Source organism: Staurois parvus, unplaced genomic scaffold, assembly GCF_062004578.1.
Source record: "Staurois parvus isolate SC_StPar_1 unplaced genomic scaffold, SC_StPar_1.0 ptg000228l, whole genome shotgun sequence".
In the NCBI taxonomy this organism is placed as follows: domain Eukaryota; kingdom Metazoa; phylum Chordata; class Amphibia; order Anura; family Ranidae; genus Staurois; species Staurois parvus.
In genome coordinates, this window is record NW_028318024.1 from 610001 (window position 1) to 635814 (window position 25814).

A 25814-nucleotide genomic window follows, 5' to 3' on the forward strand; every position below is an offset into this window, starting at 1 on the left:
GAAAATTGATGAAAGATTGCAACGCAGAATAGTCCGGATGGTGGATAAGCAGCCCCAAACATGTTCCAAAGACATTCAAGCTGTCCTGCAGGCTCAGGGAGCATCAGTGTCAGCGCGAACTATCCGTCGACATTTAAATGAAATGAAACGCTATGGCAGGAGACCCAGGAGGACCCCACTGCTGACACAGAGACATAAAAAAGCAAGACTACAGTTTGCCAAAATGTACTTGAGTAAGCCAAAAGCCTTCTGGGAAAACGTCTTGTGGACAGATGAGACCAAGATAGAGCTTTTCGGTAAAGCACATCATTCTACTGTTTACCGAAAACGGAATGAGGCCTACAAAGAACAAAACACAGTACCTACGGTAAAATATGGTGGAGGTTCAATGATGTTTTGGGGTTGTTTTGCTGCCTCTGGCACTGGGTGCCTTGACTGTGTGCAAGGCATCATGAAATCTGAGGATTACCAAAGGATTTTGGGTCGCACTGTAGGGCCCAGTGTCAGAAAGCTGGGTTTGCGTCCAAGATCCTGGGTCTTCCAGCAGGACAATGACCCCAAACATACGTCAAAAAGCACTCAGAAATGGATGGCAAAGAAGCGCTGGAGAGTTCTGAAGTGGCCAGCAATGAGCCCAGATCTAAATCCCATTGAACACCTGTGGAGAGATCTTAAAATTGCTGTTGGGAAAAGGTGTCCTTCCAATAAGAGAGACCTGGAGCTGTTTGCAAAGGAAGAGTGGTCCAAAATTCCGGGTGAGAGGTGTCAGAAGCTTATTGATGGTTATAGGAAGCGACTGATTTCAGTTATGTTTTCCAAAGGGTGTGCAACCAAATATTAAGTTAAGGGTGCCAATACTTTTGTCCAGCCCATTTTTGGGGTTTTGTGTGACATTATGTCATATTTGCTTTTCTGCCTCTGTTTTATATTTGTTCCAATACATACAAAGGGAATAAACATGTGTATAGCAAAACATGTGTTAATGCAATACCTTTTTTGTGTGAAATACTTGATTTTCAGGAAAAATATCAAGGGTGCCAACAATTTCGGCCATGACTGTATATATATATATATATATATATATATATATATATATATATATATATATATATATACTCACATACATATATATATACACACACACACACACATATATATATATATATATTTTATTATTATTTTTTTTTAATTATTGTTAATTTAAAATTTTTATTTATTTTATTTTATTTATTTTACTTTGTTATCTTGAGTTCCTGCCTATAGCAGTAATGTGAAAACTGCTCGGATCCATTGGGGGGGTGGGGTAGAGGGATAAGAGCTGAACTTATAAAAATAAACGGGTTAATAATGGCGGCCTGAATTCCAGAAATAACTGACTGAGACAATGTGACAAAACACTGTCACTGGTGTCACTGGTTTTACAGGGTACATATCAAAGCCAGAACCCTGGGAAATCCCCGCCACTTGCAGAAATCCCCCCCCTCACTGCTGTCTGTATGAGTGATGTGGGGAGTCTGACTCATCCCTACCACAGGGAAGGAAAGACACAGCAAGCTCAGAGGTGAGGATCTTGTGCCCGAGACCTTCCAATCCGGATCAATAAATGATTAGTACATTTAATAGAACTCATTTTAGGGGCCCATCCACACAACATGCGCTGAGTCCCACCCTGACGCGCCTTGCCAAAGGACGTGTAACCTGCCTGTGGTGTCGGGCGCAACTGGGAATGCGGAACTCACAATTTCTGGACATTTCTAACACAGCGTGCGTTAATGAGATGCGTTTATCATCAGTGGACCATGCTGGCGTGGACGGGCCCTTAGGGACTCGCTTCATTCAGTTTGCATATCAGCAGTGCACTAGTTTATTATTTCTAAAAATTGAACTGGTTGGCTTTGGGACAGAAATTCAAAGTATTTTAAAATAATAATAAAAAAAAAAAAATTACATTTGGCACTTTCTTTTTTCTTTACACATTTATCACAATCCATAAAAGAAATTGATAACAAATGAAAATAATAATAAATAATAACAATAACTATTATCAACAAATAACAGCAACAATGTTTATTATGATTGTATTTGATGCTGTAATAATAATTATTACAATTATTATCATAACATTCTAACCCTGAATTCTATTGTTACGTAGTCCTGGTATACACCGTATACACACTACAGGCAAATCTGGGGTGGCTGCCAGTAACAGCATTTCCTGTTTCAGACCACGGAAGCCTCATTACTGAGAACCTGCCACCCCCCCAGTGCTATTACACATATATACACACACACTTATTTATTTTTTAAATTGAATTAGAGTTTATTCATAATAAAAAAAAAAAAAAAAAAAAAAAAAAAACACTTTATTACCATTCACTTTACAAACAAACATGCACCCTCCTAGATTGTAAGCTCGAAAGAGCAGGGCCCTCGATCCCCTCATGTTTTGCATTGTATTGGTATTGTTCTGTCACATGTTCTGTCCCCCTCTGTAATGTACAGCGCTGAGCGAACTATCGGCGCTTTATAAATACTGTATAATAATAATAAAATCCTGGGTGTGCGCATAGGCATGGCACCCCAGGTCCTTTTTATGTATAGAGATCATATATAGAGATAGATTTTAAATATGTATTTATTTTTGTTGTAATTTAGAGTTTATAATTGTTAAACTTTTTTTTATTATTATTATTCTTATGAATAATAATAAAACATAATTACATTTAAAAAATAAATATATATGTAAAATCTATACATGATCTCTATCTCTATTATTAGTAACAAAATTCTATTTACATTAAAAAAAAAATATATATATATATATATAAATATATATATTTAAATGTAATTAGAGTTTATTATATTAATAATAGTAACCAATTTAAAATAAAATGTAAATATATATGTATATATAATTTTTATTTTATTTTAGAGTTTATTAAAGTTTTATTATTAACAATAATAATCTCTAATTACATTTTAAAAAATACATTTTATATATATATATATATATATATATATATATATATATATATTTTTTTATTTTATTTTATTTTAGAGTTTATTAAAGTTTTATTATTAACAATAATAATCTCTAATTACATTTTAAAAAATACATTTTATATATATATATATATATATATATATATATATATATATATATATATATATATATATATATATATTTTTTTTTTTTTTTTTAAATTTTTATTATTATTATTATTTTTTTTATGTAGTTAGAGATTATTATATTAATAATAATCATAGTAATTATCATTATTGTTATTATTACTATGATTATTATTAATATAATAATCTTTAACTACATAAAAAAAAATATATAATAATAATAATAATAATAATAATAATAAACTAAAAAAAAAATATATATATATATATATACATATATATATATACATATAATTATTATTATTTTTTTATGTAGTTAGAGATTATATTAATAATAATCATAGTAATAACAAACAACAATAATGATAATTACTATGATTATTATTAATATAATAATCTCTAACTACATAAAAAAAAAAAAATATATATATATATATATATATATATATATAATGTATTTTTTTTTTATTATTATTATTATTATTTTTTTTTTTATGTAGTTAGAGATTATTATATTAATAATAATCATAGTAATTATCATTATTGTTATTATTACTATGATTATTATTAATATAATAATCTCTAACTACATAAAAAAAAAAAATATAATAATAATAATAATAATAATAAACTAAAAAAAAAAAAAAATATATATATATATATATATATATATATATATATACACATACATACATACATATATATATATATATATATATATATATATACACATATAATTATTATTATTATTATTTTTATGTAGTTAGAGATTATATTAATAATAATCATAGTAATAACAATAATGATAATTACTATGATTATTATTAATATAATAATCTCTAACTACATAAAAAAAAAAATATATATATATATATATATATATATATTTATATGTATATGTATATATATAATGTATTTTTTTAAATGTAATTAGAGTTTATTATTGTTACTTTAATAAACTCTAAAATAAAAAAAAATATATATATAAATATATATTTACATTTTATTTTAAAATGGTTACTATTATTATTAATAATATAATAAACTCTAATTACATTTAAATATATATATATATATATATTTTTTTATGTAAATAGAATTTTGTTACTAATAATAGAGATCATGTATAGATTTTACATATATATTTATTTTTTAAATGTAATTATGTTTTATTATTATTCATAAGAATAATAAAAAACGTTTAACAATTATAAACTCTAAATTACAACAAAAATAAATATATATGTAAAATCTATACATGATCTCTATCTCTATACATGATCTCTAGATATAAAAAGGACCTGGGGCAGGCATGTGAACACCCAGGATGCATGTTTGTTTGTAAATGGTAATAAAGTTTAATGGAAAACAAAGTGTTGTTTTTTTTAATTTTTATTAGTGTCAGCATTTTTTTTTTGCATTATGAAATTTTAAACGTTTAAAAAAAAAAATCCTTTTGTCTGTTTATGCATTAAAAATGTCATAAAAAATGAAAAAAAAAAAAACTGACACTAAAAGAATTAGAGGATGTTTTTTCTGTTAAAGTAATGTGCCTTTTTTTTATTGTGCAGAAGGCACAACATTACTTTTTTTAAAAGAAAAAAAATCCTTTAATTCTTTTAGTGTCAGTTTATTTTTTGCATTATTTATGAAATTTTTAATGCATAAACAGACAAAAGGAATTTTTTTTTAACGTTTAAAAATGTCATAAATAATGCAAAAAAAAAAAAACTAACACTAAAAGAATTAAAGTTTTTTTTTTTTTTTTTGTTTTTTTAACAAAGTAATGTTGTGCCTTCAGCACAATAAAAAAAAAAGGCACATTACTTTGCTACAAAAAAAAATTCCTTTTGTCTGTTTATGCATTAAAAATGTCATAAATAATGCAAAAAAAAAAACCTGACACCAAAAGAATTAAAGGAATTTTTTTTTCAAAAAAACAAAGTAATGTTGTGCCTTTACAATAAAAAAAAAGGCACATTACTTTGTTAAAAAAAAACCAAAAAAAACAAAGTAATGTTGTAGCTTTTTTTTTTCATTGCGCAGAAGGCACAACATTACTTTGTTTAAAAAAAAAAATCTTTTAATTCTTTTAGTGTCAGTTCTTTTTTGCATTATTTATGACATTTTTAAATGTTAATGTCTGTTTATGCATTAAAAATGTCATAAATAATTAAAAAAAAAACAAAAAAAAACCTGACACTAAAAGAATTAAAGTTAATTAAAAATTAATTTTTTTTTTTTTTGTTTTTTTTTAGCCTTTTTTTTTATTGTGCAGAAGGCACAACATTACTTTGTTTAAAAGAAAAAAATACTTTAATGCTTTTAGTGTCAGTTTTGTTTTGCATTACTTATGACATTTTTAAACGTTGAAAAAAAAATAAAATTCATATTCATAAGAATGTTTATGCATTAAAAATGTCATAAATAATGCAAAAAAAACCTGACACTTAAAGCATTAAAGGAATTTTTTTTTTTTTTTTTTAGCAAAGTAATGTGCCTTTTTTATTGTGCAGAAGGCACAACATTACTTTGTTTAAAAGAAAAAAATACTTTAATGCTTTTAGTGTAAATTTTTTTTTTTTTGCATTATTTATGACATTTTTAATGTGTAAAAAAAATCATTTTGTCTGTTTATGCATTTAAAAATGTCATAAATAATGCAAAAAAAAAAATGACACTTAAAGCATTAAAATAATTTTTTTTTTTTTTTTTTTTTTTTTTTTTTAGCCTTTTTTTTATTGTGCAGAAGGCACAACATTACTTTGTTTAAAAGAAAAAAATACTTTAATGCTTTTAGTGTAAATTTTTTTTTTGCATTATTTATGACATTTTTAATGCATAAACATTCTTATGAATATGAATTTTTTTTTTTTTTCAACGTTTAAAAATGTCATAAGTAATGCAAAACAAAACTGACACTAAAAGCATTAAAGTATTTTTTTCTTTTAAACAAAGTAATGTTGTGCCTTCTGCACAATAAAAAAAAGGCTAAAAAAAAAAAAAATTATTTTAATGCTTTAAGTGTCATTTTTTTTTTTGCATTATTTATGACATTTTTAAATGCATAAACAGACAAAATGATTTTTTTTACACATTAAAAATGTCAACAAATGCAAAAAAAAAAAAATTGACACTAAAAGCATTAAAGTATTTTTTTCTTTTAAACAAAGTAATGTTGCGCCTTCTGCACAATAAAAAAGGCACATTACTTTGCTAAAAAAGAAAAAAAAAAATTCTTTTAATGCTTTAAGTGTCATTTTTTTTTTTGCATTATTTATGACATTTTTAAATGCATAAACAGACAAAAGGAATTTTTTTTTCCAACGTTTAAAAATGTCATAAATAGTGCAAAAAAAAAAATGACACTAAAAGAATTAAAGGAATTTTTTTTTTTTTCTAACAAAGTAATGTTGTGCCTTCTGCACGATAGAGGCGCTCCAGCAGGTTGCGTGTCATGATTGGCGCGCGGTCGGCACTCACCGTCCAGCCCCAGTGGATGAAGGCGATCTGTTGGTCGTAGCGAAGAGCGAAGAGGAAGAAGAAGATGGTGCTGAAGATGAGCTCAGTGATGGCGATGCCGAGGTACCCCGGGGTACGGGAGGCCGCATAGCAAATCAGGACAATGAGGCAGCAAACCTGCGAAGTAGGAGAAGGCGGGATTATATTCTGGAATAACAACATTTTTTAGGCTTTTTTGCTACATTTTGACCTGGTGACCCCGGCAGAAATTCACTTCCTGTCTTGGGGTGACAACGCTCACTGCATTGTATCTACAGCGGAGCAGCGTTGTCACTGTGGTGTCTTAGAACTGCAGAAATCTCAGTGTTATCAAGCCATGCGCGGGTCACCTCCGAGGACTACAGAACACCTTCCCCTATGTTATAGATAAGGGGAGGGGGAGGTGTCCTGTAGTCCTCAGCCGTGACAGACTTACATATGCTAAAATAACCCTCAAAATACTCACCTATATTAGAGAAATTGTTCCTTTTGGACCCCCCCAAATCTGCTCATGTGTCCTACAACCAGTCAGTGGGAAGGTCCTCATCAGAGTCCCCCCCTTACTTCAGGGTCCCCAACAGAATCCCCTTCAGGGTCCCCACTGGTTTCAGAATGCCATCAGAGTCTCCCCTTACAGAGTCTCCGCTTACTTTAGGGTCCCCATCAGAGTCCCCCCTTAGTTTAGGGTCCCCAGAGTCCCCCCCGTACTTCAGAGTCCCCAACAGAATCCTCTTCAGGGCCCCACTGGTTTCAGAATGCCATCAGAGCTCCCCTTACTTTAGTGTTCCCATCAGAGCCCCCAATCTCAGTGTCCCTTTCAGAGTCCTCCCTTATTACAGGTTCCCCATCAGAGTCTCCCCTTACATCAGAGTCACCCTTACAGAGTCTCCCCTTACTTTGGGGTCCCCAAAGTCCTCTCTTATTTTAGGGTCCCCATCAGAGTCCCCCTCCCCCCTTACTTCAGAGTTCCCAACAGAATTCCCTTCAGGGCCCCACTGGTTTCAAAATGCCATCAGAGTTCCCCTTACTGTAGTGTCCCCATCAGAGCCCCCAATTTCAGTGTCTCTTTCAGAATCCTCCCTTATTACAGGTTCCCCGTCAGAGTCTCCCTTTACACCAGAGTCGCCTTTACAGAGTATCCCCTTACTTTAGGGTCCCCAATCAGAGTCCCCTCTTACTTTAGGGTCCCCATCAGAGTCCCCCCTTACTTTAGGGTCCCCAGAGTCCCCCCCCTTACTTCAATGGTCCCCAACAGAATCCCCTTCAGGGCCCCACTGGTTTCAGAATGCCATCAGAGCTCCCCTTACTTTAGTGTTCCCATCAGAGCCCCCAATCTCAGTGTCCCTTTCAGAGTCCTCCCTTAATACAGGTTCCCCATCAGAATCCCCACTTCTTTTCATTAGCATCCCCATCAGAGTCACCCCTTACATCAGAGTCACCCTTACAGAGTCTCCCCTTACTTTAGGGTCCGCAGAGTTCTCTCTTATTTTAGGGTCCCCATCAGAGTCCCCCCTTACTTTAGGGTCCCCAGAGTCCCCCCCCCCCTTACTTCAGAGTTCCCAACAGAATCCCCTTCAGGGCCCCACTGGTTTCAGAATGCCATCAGAGTTCCCCTTACTGTAGTGTCCCCATCAGAGCCCCCAATTTCAGTGTCCCTTTCAGAATCCTCCCTTATTACAGGTTCCCCATCAGAGTCTCCCATTACATTAGAGTCGCCCTTACAGAGTATCCCCTTACTTCATGGTCCCCAACAGAATCCCCATCAGAGCCTCCCCTTACATCTGAGTCCCCCCTTACTTAAGGGGCCCCATCAGAGTCCCCCCTTACTGTAGGGTCGCCACTGGTTTCAGAATGCCATTAGAGCTCCCCTTACTGTAGTGTCCACATCAGAGCCCCCAATCTCAGTGTCCCTTTCAGAGTCCTCCCTTATTACAGGTTCCCCATCAGTCTGCCCTTACATCAGAGTCCTCCTTACTTTAGGGTCCCCAGAGTCCCCCCCTTACTTCAGAGTTCCCAACAGAATCCCCTTCAGGGTTCCCACTGGTTTCAGAATGCCATCAGAGCTCCCCTTACTTTAGTGTTCCCATCAGAGCCACCAATCTCAGTGTCCCTTTCAGAGTCCTCCCTTAATACAGGTTCCCCATCAGAGTCCCCACTTCTTTTCATTAGCATCCCGATCAGAGTCTCCCCTTACATCAAAGTCCCCCTTACTTCAGGGTCCCAACATAATCCCCTTCAGGGCCCCCACTAGTTTCAGAATGCAATCAGAGCTCCCCCTACTTTAGTGTTTCCCATCAGAGTCCCCTCCTTACAAAGGGATCTCAATCAGAGCCGCTCCTTACTTTAGGGTCCCCGTCAGTATTCCCCCCCCCCCAATCATTGTGCTCTCCTACTGTGAGGAAAGGGGGAGCAGAGGCTGTGAACATAAACTGCGGACCAGCAAATAAAATCCATATGTGGCCCGTGGGCCGAAGTTTGGGGGCCTCTGATGTCATCAGATTCATGATGATTGGGAAACGCTGACTGATAGATGTCCGCACATCGATGGAATCACGGGAGACTTCGATCGATCAGAACGGATATGGGAGCAGAATCCAAACTATGGAGCATCCAGACGACGTGTGTCTCAATATTCATACATTGTATTGCCTCTGAAATTCGGGTTATAATTCATATATTGTATCATTTCCTCCTAAATTCGGGTTACAATTTATACATTTCCTCCGAAATTGGGGTTACAATTCATACATTGTATCATTTCCTCCGAAATTTGAATTCATAGATTGTATCATTTTCTCTGAAATTCGGGTTACAATTCATATATTTCCTCCAAAATTTGGGTTACAATTCATACATTGTATCATTTCCTCCTAAATTCGGGTTAGAATTCATACATTGTACCATTTCCTCTGAAATTCAGGTTAGAATTCATACATTGTATCATTTCCTCTGAAATTCGGGTTACAATTCATATATTTCCTCCAAAATTTGGGTTAGAATTCATACATTGTATCATTTCCTCTGAAATTCAGGTTAGAATTCATACATTGTATCATTTCCTCCGAAATTCGGGTTAGAATTCTTACATTGTATCATTTCCTCCTAAATTCGGGTTAGAATTCATACATCGTATCATTTCCTCTGAAATTCGAGTTACAATTCATATATTTCCTCTGAAATTCAAATGCATAGATTGTATCATTTCTTCTGAAATTCGGGTTGGAATTCATAGATTGTATCATTTCCTCCGAAATTCAAGTTACACTTCATAAATTGTATAGTTTCCTCTGAAATTCGAATTAGAATTCATAGATTGTATCATTTCCTCTGAATTTCGGGTTACAATTCATACATTGTATCATTTCCTCTGAAATTCAGGTTACAATTCATACATTTCCTCCGAAATTTGGGTTACAATTCATACACTGTATCGTTTCCTCCAAAATTCGAGTTATAATTCATACATTGGATCCTTTCCTCCTAAATTCGGGTTACAATTCATACATTGTATCATTTCCATGGAAATTCGGGTTAGAATTCATACATTGTATCATTTCCATGGAAATTCGGGTTAGAATTCATACATTGTATCGTTTCCTTCTAAATTCGGGTTAGAATTCATACATCGTATCATTTCCTCCGGAATTTGGGTTAGAATTCATACATTGTATCGTTTCTTCCGCAGTCCGGGTTAGAATCCAGAACGCAGTTTCTACTTTAGTGGACGCTCGCGGTGCAGCACACCAGGAGGCGGCGGGTCCCCGGGAGAGCGCGGCAGGTCCCTGGGAGAGCGCGGCGGGTCCCCGGGAGAGTGCGGCGAGCTCCAGGTATCCAATCCGGGGAATATTCGAGCCGTCTAGTTTTTTATTTTTGGCGCACACGCGGCCAGGGTGTGTCAGGAAGGCATCGCCGTGTATTACTCATCCCTTCCTGAGCCGCGTGGATAGAGCCCAGCTTGCTGAGGCATAAAGAGCGCTCTGATTCCTTCTATTTACATTCCATGGAAACAGGAACCTTCGATCAGCACCGAGCGCACAATCCCGCCAGGACTGGGAGCTGCAGGCGTGCGATGAGGACTTGCTGCTTAAACGCCAATTATTGAGCCCTTAAAAAAAAAACGCATTAACCCTTCCGGCTGCCATGCCTCCCATTTCCCCCCCCCCCATGTACTTCACGGACCTAAAGCGGAACTCCAGCCAGAATAGATGGCCCATTAAAAGATACAATAACCCCGAGAATTCCCCTGCAGCCCCTTTTTCTGCCGCTAGATGTCCTCATGTCTAATAGTCAGCATTCTTCAACCCATTTCCTCTGAGCCCAGGACATCCCGGACGAGCCCCCATCCTGGGACTGGGCAGTGAAAGGAGAAGCAGCACAGCGGTGAGCTCCACCCTTTGCCGCTCTGCTGTCTCTTCTGATTGGGCTGCTTCTTGTCAGCACAGGAACTGATTGGCTCCTTGTGCTGCTTTGTCCTCTCACAGTCCAGCCCTGCTGTACAGGGACTGCAGAAGACGGATACTCGGTCACATTCGGGTGATTACAAATACAAATTAAAAAAAATAGATTTAATGGTGAATTCATGATTACAGAGCTGCTTTATTGGATGGATTTTATATCTGCCTGGAGATGTAGCTTTAACCTCTTGGCCGCGCGCGAATGTGCAGCCTCCTGGAGTCCCCTTACATCAGAGTCCCCCTTTACTTTAGGGTCCCCAGAGTCCCCCCCTGACTTCAGGGTCCCCAACAGAATCCCCTTTAGGGTCCCCACTGGTTTCAGAATGCCATCAGAGCTCCCCTTACTTTAGTGTTCCCATCAGAGCCCCCAATTTCAGTGTCCATTTCAGAGTCTTCCCTTATTACAGATTCCCCATCAGAGTCCTCGCTTTTTTTCATTAGGGTCCCCATTAGAGTCTCCCCTTACATCAGAGTCGCCCTTACAGAGTCTCCCCTTACTTTAGGGTCCCCAGAGTACCCCCCTTACTTCAGAGTTCCCAACAGAATCCCCTTCAGGGTCCCCACTGGTTTCAGAATGCCATCAGAGCTCCCCTCACTTTAGTGTTCCCATCAGAGCCACCAATTTCAGAGTCCTCCCTTATTACAGGTTCCCCATCAGAGTACACACTTTATTTTTCATTAGGGTCCCCATTAGAGTCTCCCCTTACATCAGAGTCACCCTTACAGAGTCTCCCCTTACTTTAGGGTCCCCAGAGTCCCCCCCCCCTTAGTTCAGGATCCCCAACAGAACCCCTTTCAGGGTCCCCACTGGTTTTAGAATGCAATCAGAGCTCCCCTTACTTTAGTGTTCCCATCAGAGTCCCCATTTCTTTTCATTAGCATCCCCATCAGAGTCTCCCCTTACAACAAAAGGATGGACATGTGCACTCCCAGCACACACGTCCAGTACTCACGGAAAGGTCCCGATCTCTTCTTGCGATTAGGACCTTTGCGGATCATGTGACCGCCGTGACAGCGAATCATAGCGGTCACATGACTCTAAAACCCAGCCCCGCCTCCCGAAACCCTTAAAGGGCCGGGAGGGGTTAAGCAATTATGAAATATCCCCCAAACTATATATATCACCTGGTGTAGGGTCTGATACAAGATGGCAGTGCTGAAAGAAAAAGCCTTCAAGGAAGGACAACTTGCATCATTGGTGGGCTGATGGAGGGGGTGGGGCATCTTTATTATCAGATTCCAGTAGTAATCCGCACCAGACCACTTCCAAAGGCCATGGAAGAAATCTAAAATAAATTCTAACCCCAAATTTAATCTGCTTATTACTTTTTAAATATATCTTTTTTTTACACCCCATGATGTCATCACTGGGTCCCTGTGCTTCTCTATGCAATTGAGGCAGATCATGGGTGGTGGGAGGGGCCAGCAGGGTGTTGTACATAGCTCCCTGAAAACATCACAGCACCCTGTCCCAGTACTCCTCTCGAGAGCCCTCAGCCCTGATGCAGTCAGTGGGAGCAGTTGTGCAAATATCAAAATGACCTGGAGGGGTGGGTGTTGTATTTGCATGCAGACCACCCTAGATAACGCCCACAGGTGATGCTGAGCCTTTGCGATTGAAAGAACTGAAATCAAATGAATGAAAGGGGAGGGGCCAGGGACAGTCAGGCTGGGGAAGAAAGAGCTAGATGTTGCTGGGCATCCTCCAGCTAGGAAATGAGACGGAGCTCTGTCTGACTGGCTGCAGCTTCTAATGCACATTGTGAGAAGCTCACAGCGTGCAGAGAAATCAGAGTAAGCCATTTCAATCCAGGGGAGGAGCCACTACACCTGGGCAAGACGGAAGGGGAGGAGCCGCTACACCTGGGCAAGGTGGAAGGGGAGGAGCCGCTACACCTGGGCAAAGCGGAAGGGGAGGAGCCGCTACACCTGGGCAAGGCGGAAGGGGAGGAGCCGCTACACCTGGGCAAGGCGGAAGGCGAGGAGCCGCTAAACCTGCGCAAGGCGGAAGGGGAGGAGCCGCTAAACCTGCGCAAGGCGGAAGGGGAGGAGCCGCTACACCTGCGCAAGGCGGAATGGGAGAAGCCGCCACACCTGCGCAAGACTGAAGGGGAGGAGCCGCCACACCTGCGCAAGGCGGAAGGGGAGAAGCCGCCACACCTGCGCAAGACTGAAGGGGAGGAGCCGCTACATCTGCGCAAGACTGAAGGGGAGGAGTCCGTACACCTGTGCAAGACTGAAGGGGAGGAGTCCGTACACCTGTGCAAGACTGAAGGGGAGGAGCCCGTACACCTGCGCAAGACTGAAGGGGAGGAGCCCGTACACCTGCGCAAGACTGAAGGGGAGGAGCCCGCACACCTGCGCAAGACTGAAGGGGAGGAGCCCGTACACCTGCGCAAGACTGAAGGGGAGGAGCCCGTACAGCTGCGCAAGACTGAAGGGGAGGAGCCGGTACAGCTGTGCAAGACTGAAGGGGAGGAGCCGGTACACCTGTGCAAGACTGAAGGGGAGGAGCCGGTACACCTGTGCAAGACTGAAGGGGAGGAGCCGGTACACCTGTGCTAGACTGAAGGGGAGGAGCCGGTACACCTGTGCAAGACTGAAGGGGAGGAGCCGGTACACCTGTGCAAGACTGAAGGGGAGGAGCCGGTACACCTGTGCAAGACTGAAGGGGAGGAGCCGGTACACCTGTGCAAGACTGAAGGGGAGGAGCCGGTACACCTGTGCAAGACTGAAGGGGAGGAGCCGGTACACCTGTGCAAGACTGAAGGGGAGGAGCCGGTACACCTGTGCTAGACTGAAGGGGAGGAGCCGGTACACCTGTGCAAGACTGAAGGGGAGGAGCCGGTACACCTGTGCAAGACTGAAGGGGAGGAGCCGGTACACCTGTGCAAGACTGAAGGGGAGGAGCCGGTACACCTGTGCAAGACTGAAGGGGAGGAGCTAGGCAGATTTAGGTTGAACCCTTTAATTGCCACAGTGTATTATAACACCCCCCCATGATGTACAGTATGTATGGCATTCTTGGTACTGGAAGGGTTAAGCTCCAGCCTCTACAATCCTTCACTCCCCGCAGCACGGATGGATGGATGGATGGACGGCGATTCAATGAATTCGGGATAATTGCACATTATCGTTATTATCGCATTCGTCACGGTGGAATGAGTAGTTGTGAGGCTGCCAAGGAAATACAGTAATGTGGAGTCTCCTGGGAGGAGAGCAGCACTTACAGCCGCGATGAAATCCCAACTTGAAGAATTTTATACAACTGTAATCATTAACTGCAGCTAAGGCTGACCATACACTATACAACCTGATTGTACAATCTTCTAGAGCCGGAGCCCCAAACATTCTAAACAAAAGGGCCAGTTTATTATCCTTCAGACTTTAGAGAGGCCGGACTGTGGCCAGTGGGAGTGGAAAATGTCTTGGGAGGAATAGTGCCCCATCATTGGTATCAGTGGGAGGAATAGTGCCCCATCATTGGTATCAGTGGGAGGAATAGTGCCCCATCATTGGTATCAGTGGGAGGAATAGTGCCCCATCATTGGTGTCAGTGGGAGGAATAGTGCCCCATCATTGGTGTCAGTGGGAGGAATAGTGCCCCATCATTGGTGTCAGTGGGAGGAATAGTGCCCCATCATTGGTATCAGTGGGAGGAATAGTGTCCCATCATTGTCGTCAGTGGGGGGGAATAGCGCCCCACCATTCGTGTCAGTGGGAGGAATAGTGCCCCATCATTGGTGTCAGTGGGAGGAATAATGCCCCATCATTGGTGTCAGTGGGAGGAATAGCGCCCCATCATTGGTGTCAGTGGGAGGAATAGTGCCCCATCATTGGTGTCAGTGGGAGGAATAGCGCCCCATCATTGGTGTCAGTGGGAGGAATAGCGCCCCATCATTGGTGTCAGTGGGAGGAATAGTGCCCCATCATTGGTGTCAGTGGGAGGAATAGTGCCCCATCATTGGTGTCAGTGGGAGGAATAGTGCCCCATCATTGGTATCAGTGGGAGGAATTGTGTCCCATCATTGGTATCAGTGGGAGGAATAGTGTCCCATCATTAGTATCAGTGGGGGGGAATAGCGCCCCACCATTGGTGTCAGAGGGAGGAATTTATTATTATACAGGACAATACAGTTCATACTAGAGGGTTAGGAGGGCCCTGCTCCTTGGAGCTTACAATCTAGTGCCCCACCATTGGCGTCAGTGGGGGGGAATAGTGCCCCACCATTGGTGTCAGTGGGGTGGAATAGTGCCCCACCATTGGTGTCAGTGGGGGGGAATAGTGCCCCACCATTGGTGTCAGTGGGGGGGAATAGTGCCCCACCATTGGTGTCAGTGGGGGGGAATAGTGCCCCATCATTGGTGTCAGTGGGGGGGAATAGTGCCCCATCATTGGTGTCAGTGGGGGGGGAATAGTGCCCCATCATTGGTGTCAGTGGGGGGGAAATAGTGCCCCACCATTGGTGTCAGTGGGGGGGAATAGTGCCCCACCAGTGGTGTCAGTGGGGGGGGAATAGTGCCCCACCACTGGTGTCAGTGGGGGGGAATAGTGCCCCACCACTGGTGTCAGTGGGGGGGAATAGTATCCCACCATTGGTGTCAGGGGGGGGAATAGTGTCCCACCATTGGTGTCAGTGGGGGGGAATAGTATCCCACCATTGGTGTCAGTGGGAAAAATAGTGCTTCAAGGGCTAGATGACGGCAAGCAAAGGACTTAATTCAACCCCTGGCCGCAGTTTTCGAGATTCACTATCAACTATGTAGTGCAAGTGCCTCCCTGATTCGGTATACATTGAATGCATGGTTTAGGTCTGTCTCCATATTACACAGATTTGGTAAATGTAAAGGAGATTGTACAATCAGATTGTATGGTGTATGGACACCTTAACTGTAAGCACGCCCCACTGCCACAAATGCAGCCCATCCCCCAACCACCAGCCTGCGGCTGTGGACCGTGGCTCTCTAGACCAGAAATCTCACTGCAGTGGTCAGGAGTGGTGGAGGCATGTCCAGGTGTACCTGGAAGTACTAGGCTTTCCAGTGGGAGATCGGGGGGGGGGGGGGGTAAAATTGCACCCTTGTGCTGAGTTTTTAACCCCCCTCCCTAACTACCCCTTTTAAGCTACAATGGCAGCAGGTGGGGGTGACTACATGCCAATGCAAAAATTATCCAACGTGTTGTAATTGGTGGGTGTCAAGCAAAAGGCTTTCAAATATTCATCATTTTTTGAAGATACCACGGCAGTTCCATCGATAAAGCTTTCATCTTCCTTTCGTTCCAGAAGGCAGGTGCCATTTCTGTTCAGGAATCATTATCCACCTTGCCACCACATGGTAAAAGAAAAAATGTGGGTAAGTGGACAGGAAGCCTACAGTGATCATCAATGTAATGGGTCCTACAATGGGAGGGGGTCCTACAATGGCCACCAATGGAAGGAGGTCCTACAATGGCCACCAATGGAAGGAGGTCCTACAATGGCCACCACAGTAAGGGCGTCCTACAATGGCCAACCAATGTAAGGGGCTCCTACAATGGCCAACCTACGTAAGGGGGTCCTACAAAGGCCAACCTACGTAGGGGGGTCCTACAAAGGCCAACCTACGTAGGGGGATCCTACAAAGGCCAACCTACGTAGGGGGGTCCTACAATGGCCAACCTACGTAGGGGGGTCCTACAATGGCCAACCTACGTAGGGGGGTCCTACAATGGCCAACCTACGTAGGGGGGTCCTACAATGGCCAACCTACGTAGGGGGGTCCTACAATGGCCAACCTACGTAGGGGGGTCCTACAATGGCCAACCTACGTAGGGGGGCCCTACAATGGCCAACCTACGTAGGGGGGTCCTACAATGGCCAACCTACGTAGGGGGGTCCTACAATGGCCAACCTACGTAGGGGGGGTCCTACAATGGCCAACCTACGTAGGGGGGGTCCTACAATGGCCAACCTACGTAGGGGGGGTCCTACAATGGCCAACCTACGTAGGGGGGGTCCTACAATGGCCAACCTACGTAGGGGGTCCTACAATGGCCTACCTACATAAGGAGGCCCTACAATGGCCTACCTACATAAGGGGGCCCTACAATGGCCTACCTACATAAGGGGGCCCTACAATGGCCTACCTACATAAGGGGGCCCTACAATGGCCTACCTACATAAGGGGGCCCTACAATGGCCTTTCTGCAGTAGACATCATTGTCCCACAATGCTCCTCTCGAGGAGGCACGCCACGAAACAAAATGATTCATACGAACCCATCCATACTGTAGGCGTATCTGTGCAGTACATTGTGTAATGGTGTCAGTGAATGATTGCCGTGTACATTATCAGGCGTTCTTCATCAGAGATAGAAGAGAGAAAATCTGACGTGTCACGATGGACATCAACTGTTCTCTGGTCTCGTGTCTTCTGTCCAGCCTTCTATGAATAGTCCTCCATGCTCAGAGACAGCAGGAGTCATTTACAAGGGAACAGATTTACTGGGCGGGTCACAGAAGTCATTACTGAGCAGTGACCCTTCCATCGAAAAGTAGGCGCAACACTCCCCGTGGGTCTGATGTAGCCTTCCTCAACCACGGTTCCTCCGGAGGTTGCAGGAAGCAATGAGCAATTTCTGCCTCTCAGATAGATTACTGCTGACACCAATTATCTTTTTACATATTTGCAAGGGGGCCCTACAGTGGCCGCCAACGGATGGAGGCCCTACAGTGGCCGCCAACGGATGGAGGCCCTACAGTGGCCGCCAACGGATGGAGGCCCTACAGTGGCCGCCAACGGATGAAGGTCCTACAGTGGCCGCCAACGGATGGAGGTCCTACAGTGGCCGCCAACGGATGGAGGTCCTACAGTGGCCGCCAACGGATGGAGGTCCTACAGTGGCCGCCAACGGATGGAGGTCCTACAGTGGCCGCCAACGGATGGAGGTCCTACAGTGGCCGCCAACGGATGGAGGTCCTACAGTGGCCGCCAACGGATGGAGGTCCTACAGTGGCCGCCAACGTAAGGGGGCCCTACAGTGGCCGCCAACGTAAGGGGGCCCTACAGTGGCCGCCAACGTAAGGGGGCCCTACAGTGGCCGCCAACGTAAGGGGGCCCTACAGTGGCCGCCAACGTAAGGGGGCCCTACAGTGGCCGCCAACGTAAGGGGGCCCTACAGTGGCCGCCAACGTAAGGGGGCCCTACAGTGGCCGCCAACGTAAGGGGGCCCTACAGTGGCCGCCAACGTAAGGGGGCCCTACAGTGGCCGCCAACGTAAGGGGGCCCTACAGTGGCCGCCAACGTAAGGGGGCCCTACAGTGGCCGCCAACGTAAGGGGGCCCTACAGTGGCCGCCAACGTAAGGGGGCCCTACAGTGGCCGCCAACGTAAGGGGGCCCTACAGTGGCCGCCAACATAAGGGGGCCCTACAGTGGCCGCCAACGTAAGGGGGCCCTACAGTGGCCGCCAATGTAAGGCTGTATTACAACGACCACCAATGTAAGAGGGTCCTGCAATGACCACCAATGGAAGAAGGTCCCATAATGGCCATGAATGTAAGAGAGTCCTCCAATGACTACCAAAATAAAGAGTCCTACAATTGTTACCAGTCCTACACCTACCGCCCACGTCGGGGAGCCCTGCGCCGACCGACCGCCCACGTCGGGGAGCCCTGCGCCGACCGACCGCCCACGTCGGGGAGCCCTGCGCCGACCGACCGCCCACGTCGGGGAGCCCTGCGCCGACCGACCGCCCACGTCGGGGAGCCCTGCGCCGACCGACCGCCCACGTCGGGGAGCCCTGCGCCGACCGACCGCCCACGTCAGGGAGCCCTGCGCCGACCGACCGCCCACGTCAGGGAGCCCTGCGCCGACCGACCGCCCACGTCAGGGAGCCCTGCGCCGACCGACCGCCCACGTCAGGGAGCCCTGCGCCGACCGACCACCGTCAGGGAGCCCTGCGCCGACCGACCACCGTCAGGGAGCCCTGCGCCGACCGACCACCGTCAGGGAGCCCTGCGCCGACCGACCACCGTCAGGGAGCCCTGCGCCGACCGACCGCCCACGGCAGGGAGCCCTACGCCGACCGACCGCCCACGGCAGGGAGCCCTACGCCGACCGACCGCCCACGGCAGGGAGCCCTACGCCGACCGACCGCCCACGGCAGGGAGCCCTACGCCGACCGACCGCCCACGGCAGGGAGCCCTACGCCGACCGACCGCCCACGGCAGGGAGCCCTACGCCGACCGACCGCCCACGGCAGGGAGCCCTACGCCGACCGACCGCCCACGGCAGGGAGCCCTACGCCAACCGACCGCCCACGGCAGGGAGCCCTACGCCGACCGACCGCCCACGTCAGGGAGCCCTACGCCAACCGACCGCCCACGGCAGGGAGCCCTACGCCGACCGACCGCCCACGGCAGGGAGCCCTACGCCGACCGACCGCCCACGGCAGGGAGCCCTACGCCGACCACCCATGTAAGGGGGTCTACAATGACGGTGCACCATTTTTCTGTGCTTTTACCAGAAATGTTTTATGTTGGTGACAGGGTCTCTTTAATTTACGAGTCCTCTTACTACAAACCACAATTGTTTACACAACAAGCAGACACGCCTCCTACAAGATCCTTCTTGCAGAGACTGCCGGCCAGGGTGTGACCGCAGGAGTTGCCTTTAAAAAAAAAAAGTCTATGTAAGATCATGCGGCCTGATTGTTGAAGTATATACCGTATACACCCAGGAAGAAGAACGCGGTATATAGCACAGCACCCCTCCATTGATACGGCGGCTGCCTTTGTTTTCTTCTTTTTCCTTTATGATCACCTGGTGTTCCAGCCAGTAACACACTTCCTGCCTGAAGGTGACAACACTTCCTGCACTGTATCTATAGAAGAGCAACGTTGTCACCCTAGAACAGGACTACAGAACACCTCCCCCATTCCGCAGCGTGCTGTGTTGCTTGCAAAGATAGCTGGGAACAATGTAACCGCGCAGCACAGGACGTTATCAGCTGACATGATTTCTGGCAGGATCAGCAGCTCCAAAAAAGGAAGCAAATAAGAGCGATTGTTAGGCCGGCCATACACTATACAATCCGATTGTACAATCCCCTTTGGAATCACCATTCCCTATGCAGCGCCAGACCCTGCCACAAAACGCAGAGCATCGCTCGCCGTGCAATTGTTAAAAGTCGCGCCTGCCGTTCTTTTCGCGCGTTTGGCAGCCTACCGAATGCGCAAAAAACGCGTGCGTTCCAGCTCGAACCGGCCCTTGCGCACACTTTAATGGCAGACGTTTGCGGCGATCATCGCCCACTTCGAGGTAGACAAAGCCCGGCCACACACATCTACTTTGTGCAGATTCCAACATTCACACATTTCAGAATATTTCATTTCCACCAATCACATCGAGCGTTCGGGATCACAAAACAAACATTGTTGCAAAAAAAAAAAAAAATCATCCTTCAGGGAGGAAGTTCTATCAGTCCAATCGGTTGGCTGGTGTCTCCCCTCTGCCGTACAGAAGGATCAGTTCCATGAGGAGCCACCTGAAGCCTGATATCTGTTCTGCAGCTAGTCAGCTGCCCAGGCTATCTCCACTTGCATCTGTCCCGGAGATCCACCCAGTCTGAGCACACAGCGCCGCGTGCTCCGATCGCCTCCATTTATTGTGTTCATTCAAATATTGCCCGGCCTTCCCTCACCCACCCATCATGATGCAATACCCAACAACCGGCCAGGAATGGGCAGAGAGGGGGGAGGGGAGGGAGTAGGAAGACGGAGACAGAGTACGAAAAAAAAAAGAATGTTTAGAAGGGGAGGAGAAGCGGCAGTTGGTAGGAGGACTCTGGATTTTATACAATCACAGCAACTTCTCTGGAGGAAGAAAGGAAGTTATGGATCTCCGAAAGTGTTCTTCTGATTTATCCAGAGGAAACAAAGTAACAATTCACCTTAAAGAAGGTGCAGCCAGCATCCTGCCCACCCCTCCCCCCAAAGTCCAATCCTGACCAGTGGGCAAACGTTAGGGTGTAGTGATGTTGGGGGTCGAACGACTGCTCCATAGTGGACAGGGAATGTGTGGCATGGTGGTGGGTCAAGTGTGACACAACGGTGAGTCATAAAGGTGGGTCAAATGTGGTACGGCAGGGCAGGTCAAGTGCGTCATGGCGGTGCATCAAGTGTAGAATGGAGAATAGTCAAGGGTGGCATGGCAGTAGGTCAACTGGTCAGGTGTGGCATGGAGGTAGGTCAGTTTTAACATGGTGATGGGTCCAACGTGGCATGGCAGTGAGTCAGGTGTAGGATGGAGGTTAGTCAAGGGTGGCATAGTGATGAGTCAAGTAAGGCATAGTAATGAATCAACGTTAGAATGGCAGTTGGTCAAGTGTGGCATGGCAGTGGGTCAACTGGTCAGGTGTGGCATGGTGGTAGGTCAAGTGTAACATGGTGATGGGTCAAACATGGAATGGCAGTGAGTCATCTGTAGGATGGAGGTTGGTCAAGGGTGGCATAGTGATGGGTTAGAATGACAGTTGGTCAAGTGTGGCATGGCAGTGAGTCAACTAGAGCACAGCAGTCCATCACGTATAGAAAGGTGATGGCTCAAGTGTGGCATGGCAGTGGGTCAACTGGTCAAGTGTGGCATGGTGATGGGTAAAGTGTGGAACGGCAGTGAGTCAGGTGTAGGATGGAGGTTGGTTAAGGGTGGCATGGTGATGGGTCAAGTATGGCATAGTGATGGATTAGGGTTAGAATGACAGTTGGTCAAGTGTAGCATGGCAGTGAGTCAACTAGAGCACAGCAGTCCATCATGTATAGAACGGTGATGGCTCAAGTGTGGCATGGCAGTGGGTCAACTGGTAAAGTGTGGCATGGTGATGGGTAAAGTGTGGGATGGCAGTGTGTCAGGTCTAGGATGGAGGGTGGTCAAGGGTGGCATGGTGATGGGTCAAATATGGCATAGTGATGGATTAGGATTAGAATGACAGTTGGTCAAGTGTGGCATGGAGGTAGGTCAGTTTTAACATGGTGATGGGTCCAACATGGCATGGCAGTGAGTCAGGTGTAGGATGGAGGTTGGTCAAGGGTGGCATGGTGATTGGTCAAGTATGGCATAGTGATGGATTAGGGTAAGAATGGCAGTTGGTCAAGGGTGGCATGGTGATGGGTAAAGTGTGGAACGGCAGTGAGTCAGGTGTAGGATGGAGGTTGGTTAAGGGTGGCATGGTGATGGGTCAAGTATGGCATAGTGATGGATTAGGCTTAGAATGACAGTTGGTCAAGTGTAGCATGGCAGTGAGTCAACTAGAGCACAGCAGTCCATCACGTATAGAATGGTGATGGCTCAAGTGTGGCATGGCAGTGGGTCAACTGGTCAAGTGTGGCATGGTGATGGGTAAAGTGTGGGATGGCAGTGTGTCAGGTCTAGGATGGAGGGTGGTCAAGGGTGGCATTATGATGGGTCAAGTATGGCATAGTGATGGATTAGGGTTAGAATGGCAGTTGGTCAAGTGTGGCATGGCAGTGAGTAAACTAGAGCACAGCAGTCCATCACGTATAGAACGGTGATGGCTCAAGTGTGGCATGGCAGTGGGTCAACTGGTAAAGTGTGGCATGGTGATGGGTAAAGTGTGGGATGGCAGTGTGTCAGGTCTAGGATGGAGGTTGGTCAAGGATGGGATGGTGACGGGACAAGTACGGCACAGTAGTGGATTAGGGTTAGAATGGCAGTTGGTTAAGTGTAGCATGGCAGTATGTCAACTGGTCAGGTGTGGCATTGTGGTAGGTAAACAGTGCATCATAGTGGTGGGTCAAATGTGGTATGGCAGGGCGGGTCAAGTGCGCCATGGTGGTGCATCAAGTATAGAATGGAGGATAGTTAAGTGTGGCATGGCAGTAGGTAAAGTGTGGCATGGAAGAGGGTCAACTGGTCAAATGTAGCATAGTGGTGGGTCAAGTGTACCATGGTGATGGGTCAATTGTGAGATGGCAGTGAGTCAGGTGCAGGATGGAGGTTGGTCAAGGGTGGCATTGTGATGGGTCAGGTATGGCATAATGATGGTTTAGAGTTTGAATGGCAGTTGGTCAAGTTTGGCACAGCAGTAGGTCAAACTAGAGCACAGCAGTCCACCAAGTATAGAATGGTGATGGCTCAATTGTGGCATGGCAGTGGGTTGACTGGTCAAGTGTGGCATATTAATAGGTCAAGAGAGTGATAGCGATGGATTAGGGATAGAGTGGCAGTTGGTGTGGTGTAGTAGTGTGGTAAAGTAGTAGGTCATCTATAGCATAGCAATCCATCGAGTACAGAATGATGGTGGGTCAAGTGTGACATGGCAGTGGGTAAACTATGGCACAACATTGCTTCAAGTATAGAAGGGTGGAGGGGCAATGTGGCATGACAGTGTGTCAGGTGTAGGATGGAGGTTCCTCAGGTGTGGCATGCCAGTGGGTTACCTGGTCAAGTGTGACATGGTGACGGGTCAAGGTTAGAATGTGTGGTGCATCAGGCATAGAATGATGGTGGGTCAAAAGTGGCATGGCAGTGTGTCAAGAATATAATGGCAGTTGGTCAATTATGGTAGGGTAGGAGGGGTATACAGAGAGTGGTGATAGATATATATATACGGGGTAGGGGTGGTATACAGAGAGTGGTGATATATATATATACGGGGGTAGGAGGGGTATACAGAGAGTGGTGATATATATATATACGGGGGTAGGGGTGGTATACAGAGAGTGGTGATATATATATATACGGGGGTAGGAGGGGTATACAGAGAGTGGTGATATATATATATATATACGGGGTAGGGGTGGTATACAGAGAGTGGTGATATATATATACGGGGTAGGGGTGGTATACAGAGAGTGGTGATATATATATATATGGGGGTAGGAGTGGTATACAGAGAGTGGTGATATATATATATATATACGGGGTAGGGGTGGTATACAGAGAGTGGCGATATATATATACGGGGTAGGAGTGGTATACAGAGAGTGGTGATATATATATATATACGGGGGTAGGAGTGGTATACAGAGAGTGGTGATATATATATACGGGGGTAGGGGTGGTATACAGAGAGTGGTGATATATATATATATATATACGGGGGTAGGGGTGGTATACAGAGAGTGGTGATATATATATATATATATGGGGGTAGGGGTGGTATACAGAGAGTGGTGATATATATATATGGGGGTAGGAGTGGTATACAGAGAGTGGTGATATATATATACGGGGGTAGGAGGGGTATACAGAGAGTGGTGATATATATATACGGGGGTAGGGGTGGTATACAGAGAGTGATGATGATATATATATGGGGGTAGGGGTGGTATACAGAGAGTGGTGATAGATATATATACGGGGGTAGGAGGGGTATACAGAGAGTGGTGATAGATATATATACGGGGGTAGGAGGGGTATACAGAGAGTGATGATATATATACGGGGGTAGGAGTGGTATACAGAGAGTGGTGATATATATATACGGCGGTAGGGGTGGTATACAGAGAGTGGTGATATATATATATATATACGGGGGTAGGGGTGGTATACAGAGAGTGATGATGATATATATATTGGGGTAGGAGGGGTATACAGAGAGATGATATATATATACGGGGGTAGGAGTGGTATACAGAGAGATGATATATATATACGGGGGTAGGAGTGGTATACAGAGAGATGATATATATATATATATATATACGGGGTAGGGGTGGTATACAGAGAGTGATGATATATATATACGGGGGTAGGAGGGGTATACAGAGAGATGATATATATATGGGGGTAGGAGTGGTATACAGAGAGATGATATATATATATATATATGGGGGTAGGAGGGGTATACAGAGAGTGGTGATATATATATATGGGGGTAGGAGGGGTATAGAGAGTGGTGATATATATATACGGGGGTAGGGGTGGTATACAGAGAGATGATATATATATATATGGGGGTAGGAGGGGTATACAGAGAGTGGTGATATATATATATGGGGGTAGGGGTGGTATACAGAGAGTGGTGATATATATATATATATACGGGGTAGGGGTGGTATACAGAGAGTGGTGATATATATATATGGGGGTAGGAGGGGTATACAGAGAGATGATATATATATATATATGGGGGTAGGGGTGGTATACAGAGAGTGATGATATATACAGAGATAGGAGGAGGGGGGCAGACAGAAGTTCGAGTACCCCAGAGGGGGAGGGGGATGTCTTACGATCTCCGCTGCCAGGACCAGCCCTTTCTTGGTCCGGATGTACGCTCGGACCTGCTCGGTACAGCTGGCGCTCTGCTGGGCACTCGGCTCCGACATGCTGGCACTGGAGGGAGTAGCTGATGGAGCGGTGTGGGAGCTGTCTAGGGGGCGTGGTGGGAGCTGTCTAGGGGGCGTGGTGGGAGCTGTCTGGGGGCGTGGTGGGAGCTGTCTGCTAGCTGGGTGTGGGCGGGGCGTGCACACAGGAGGGAACACCCCCCCAGTCACTCTAAAGCCGTATAAGGAAAGAGGAGGGTCGCTAAGAGTGCTGAGACTCCGCCCCCTACGTGTGTGGGAAGAGTTCTCTGCTCTGATAGAGGGAGGCATGGGGGGGGGGGGGGGGCTGTGTGTGTTATACAAATATACACAGCCTGCTCCTTACTCATCAGAGTCCCCCCTTACATCACAGTCCCCTCTTATATTACATTCTCCATCAGAGTCCCTCCTTACATCACAGTCCCCA

The 25814-nt window shown here is 45.0% G+C and overlaps 1 protein-coding gene across 1 annotated transcript in view; it reads right to left on the minus strand.

Annotated features, from left to right (window-relative positions):
* PLP2 (proteolipid protein 2) overlaps nucleotides 1-25472 on the minus strand; it is a 41358-nt gene extending 15886 nt beyond the window's left edge. The window contains exons 1-2 of the mRNA XM_089679617.1: nucleotides 25316-25472; nucleotides 6613-6768 (exon numbers count right to left, since the gene is read on the minus strand). Coding sequence (XP_089535743.1) covers nucleotides 6613-6768; nucleotides 25316-25411 — 252 coding nt within the window. The 5' untranslated portion in view covers nucleotides 25412-25472. The remainder of the gene's footprint in view (nucleotides 1-6612; nucleotides 6769-25315) is intronic.
* Between the last annotated feature and the right edge of the window lie 342 nt (nucleotides 25473-25814).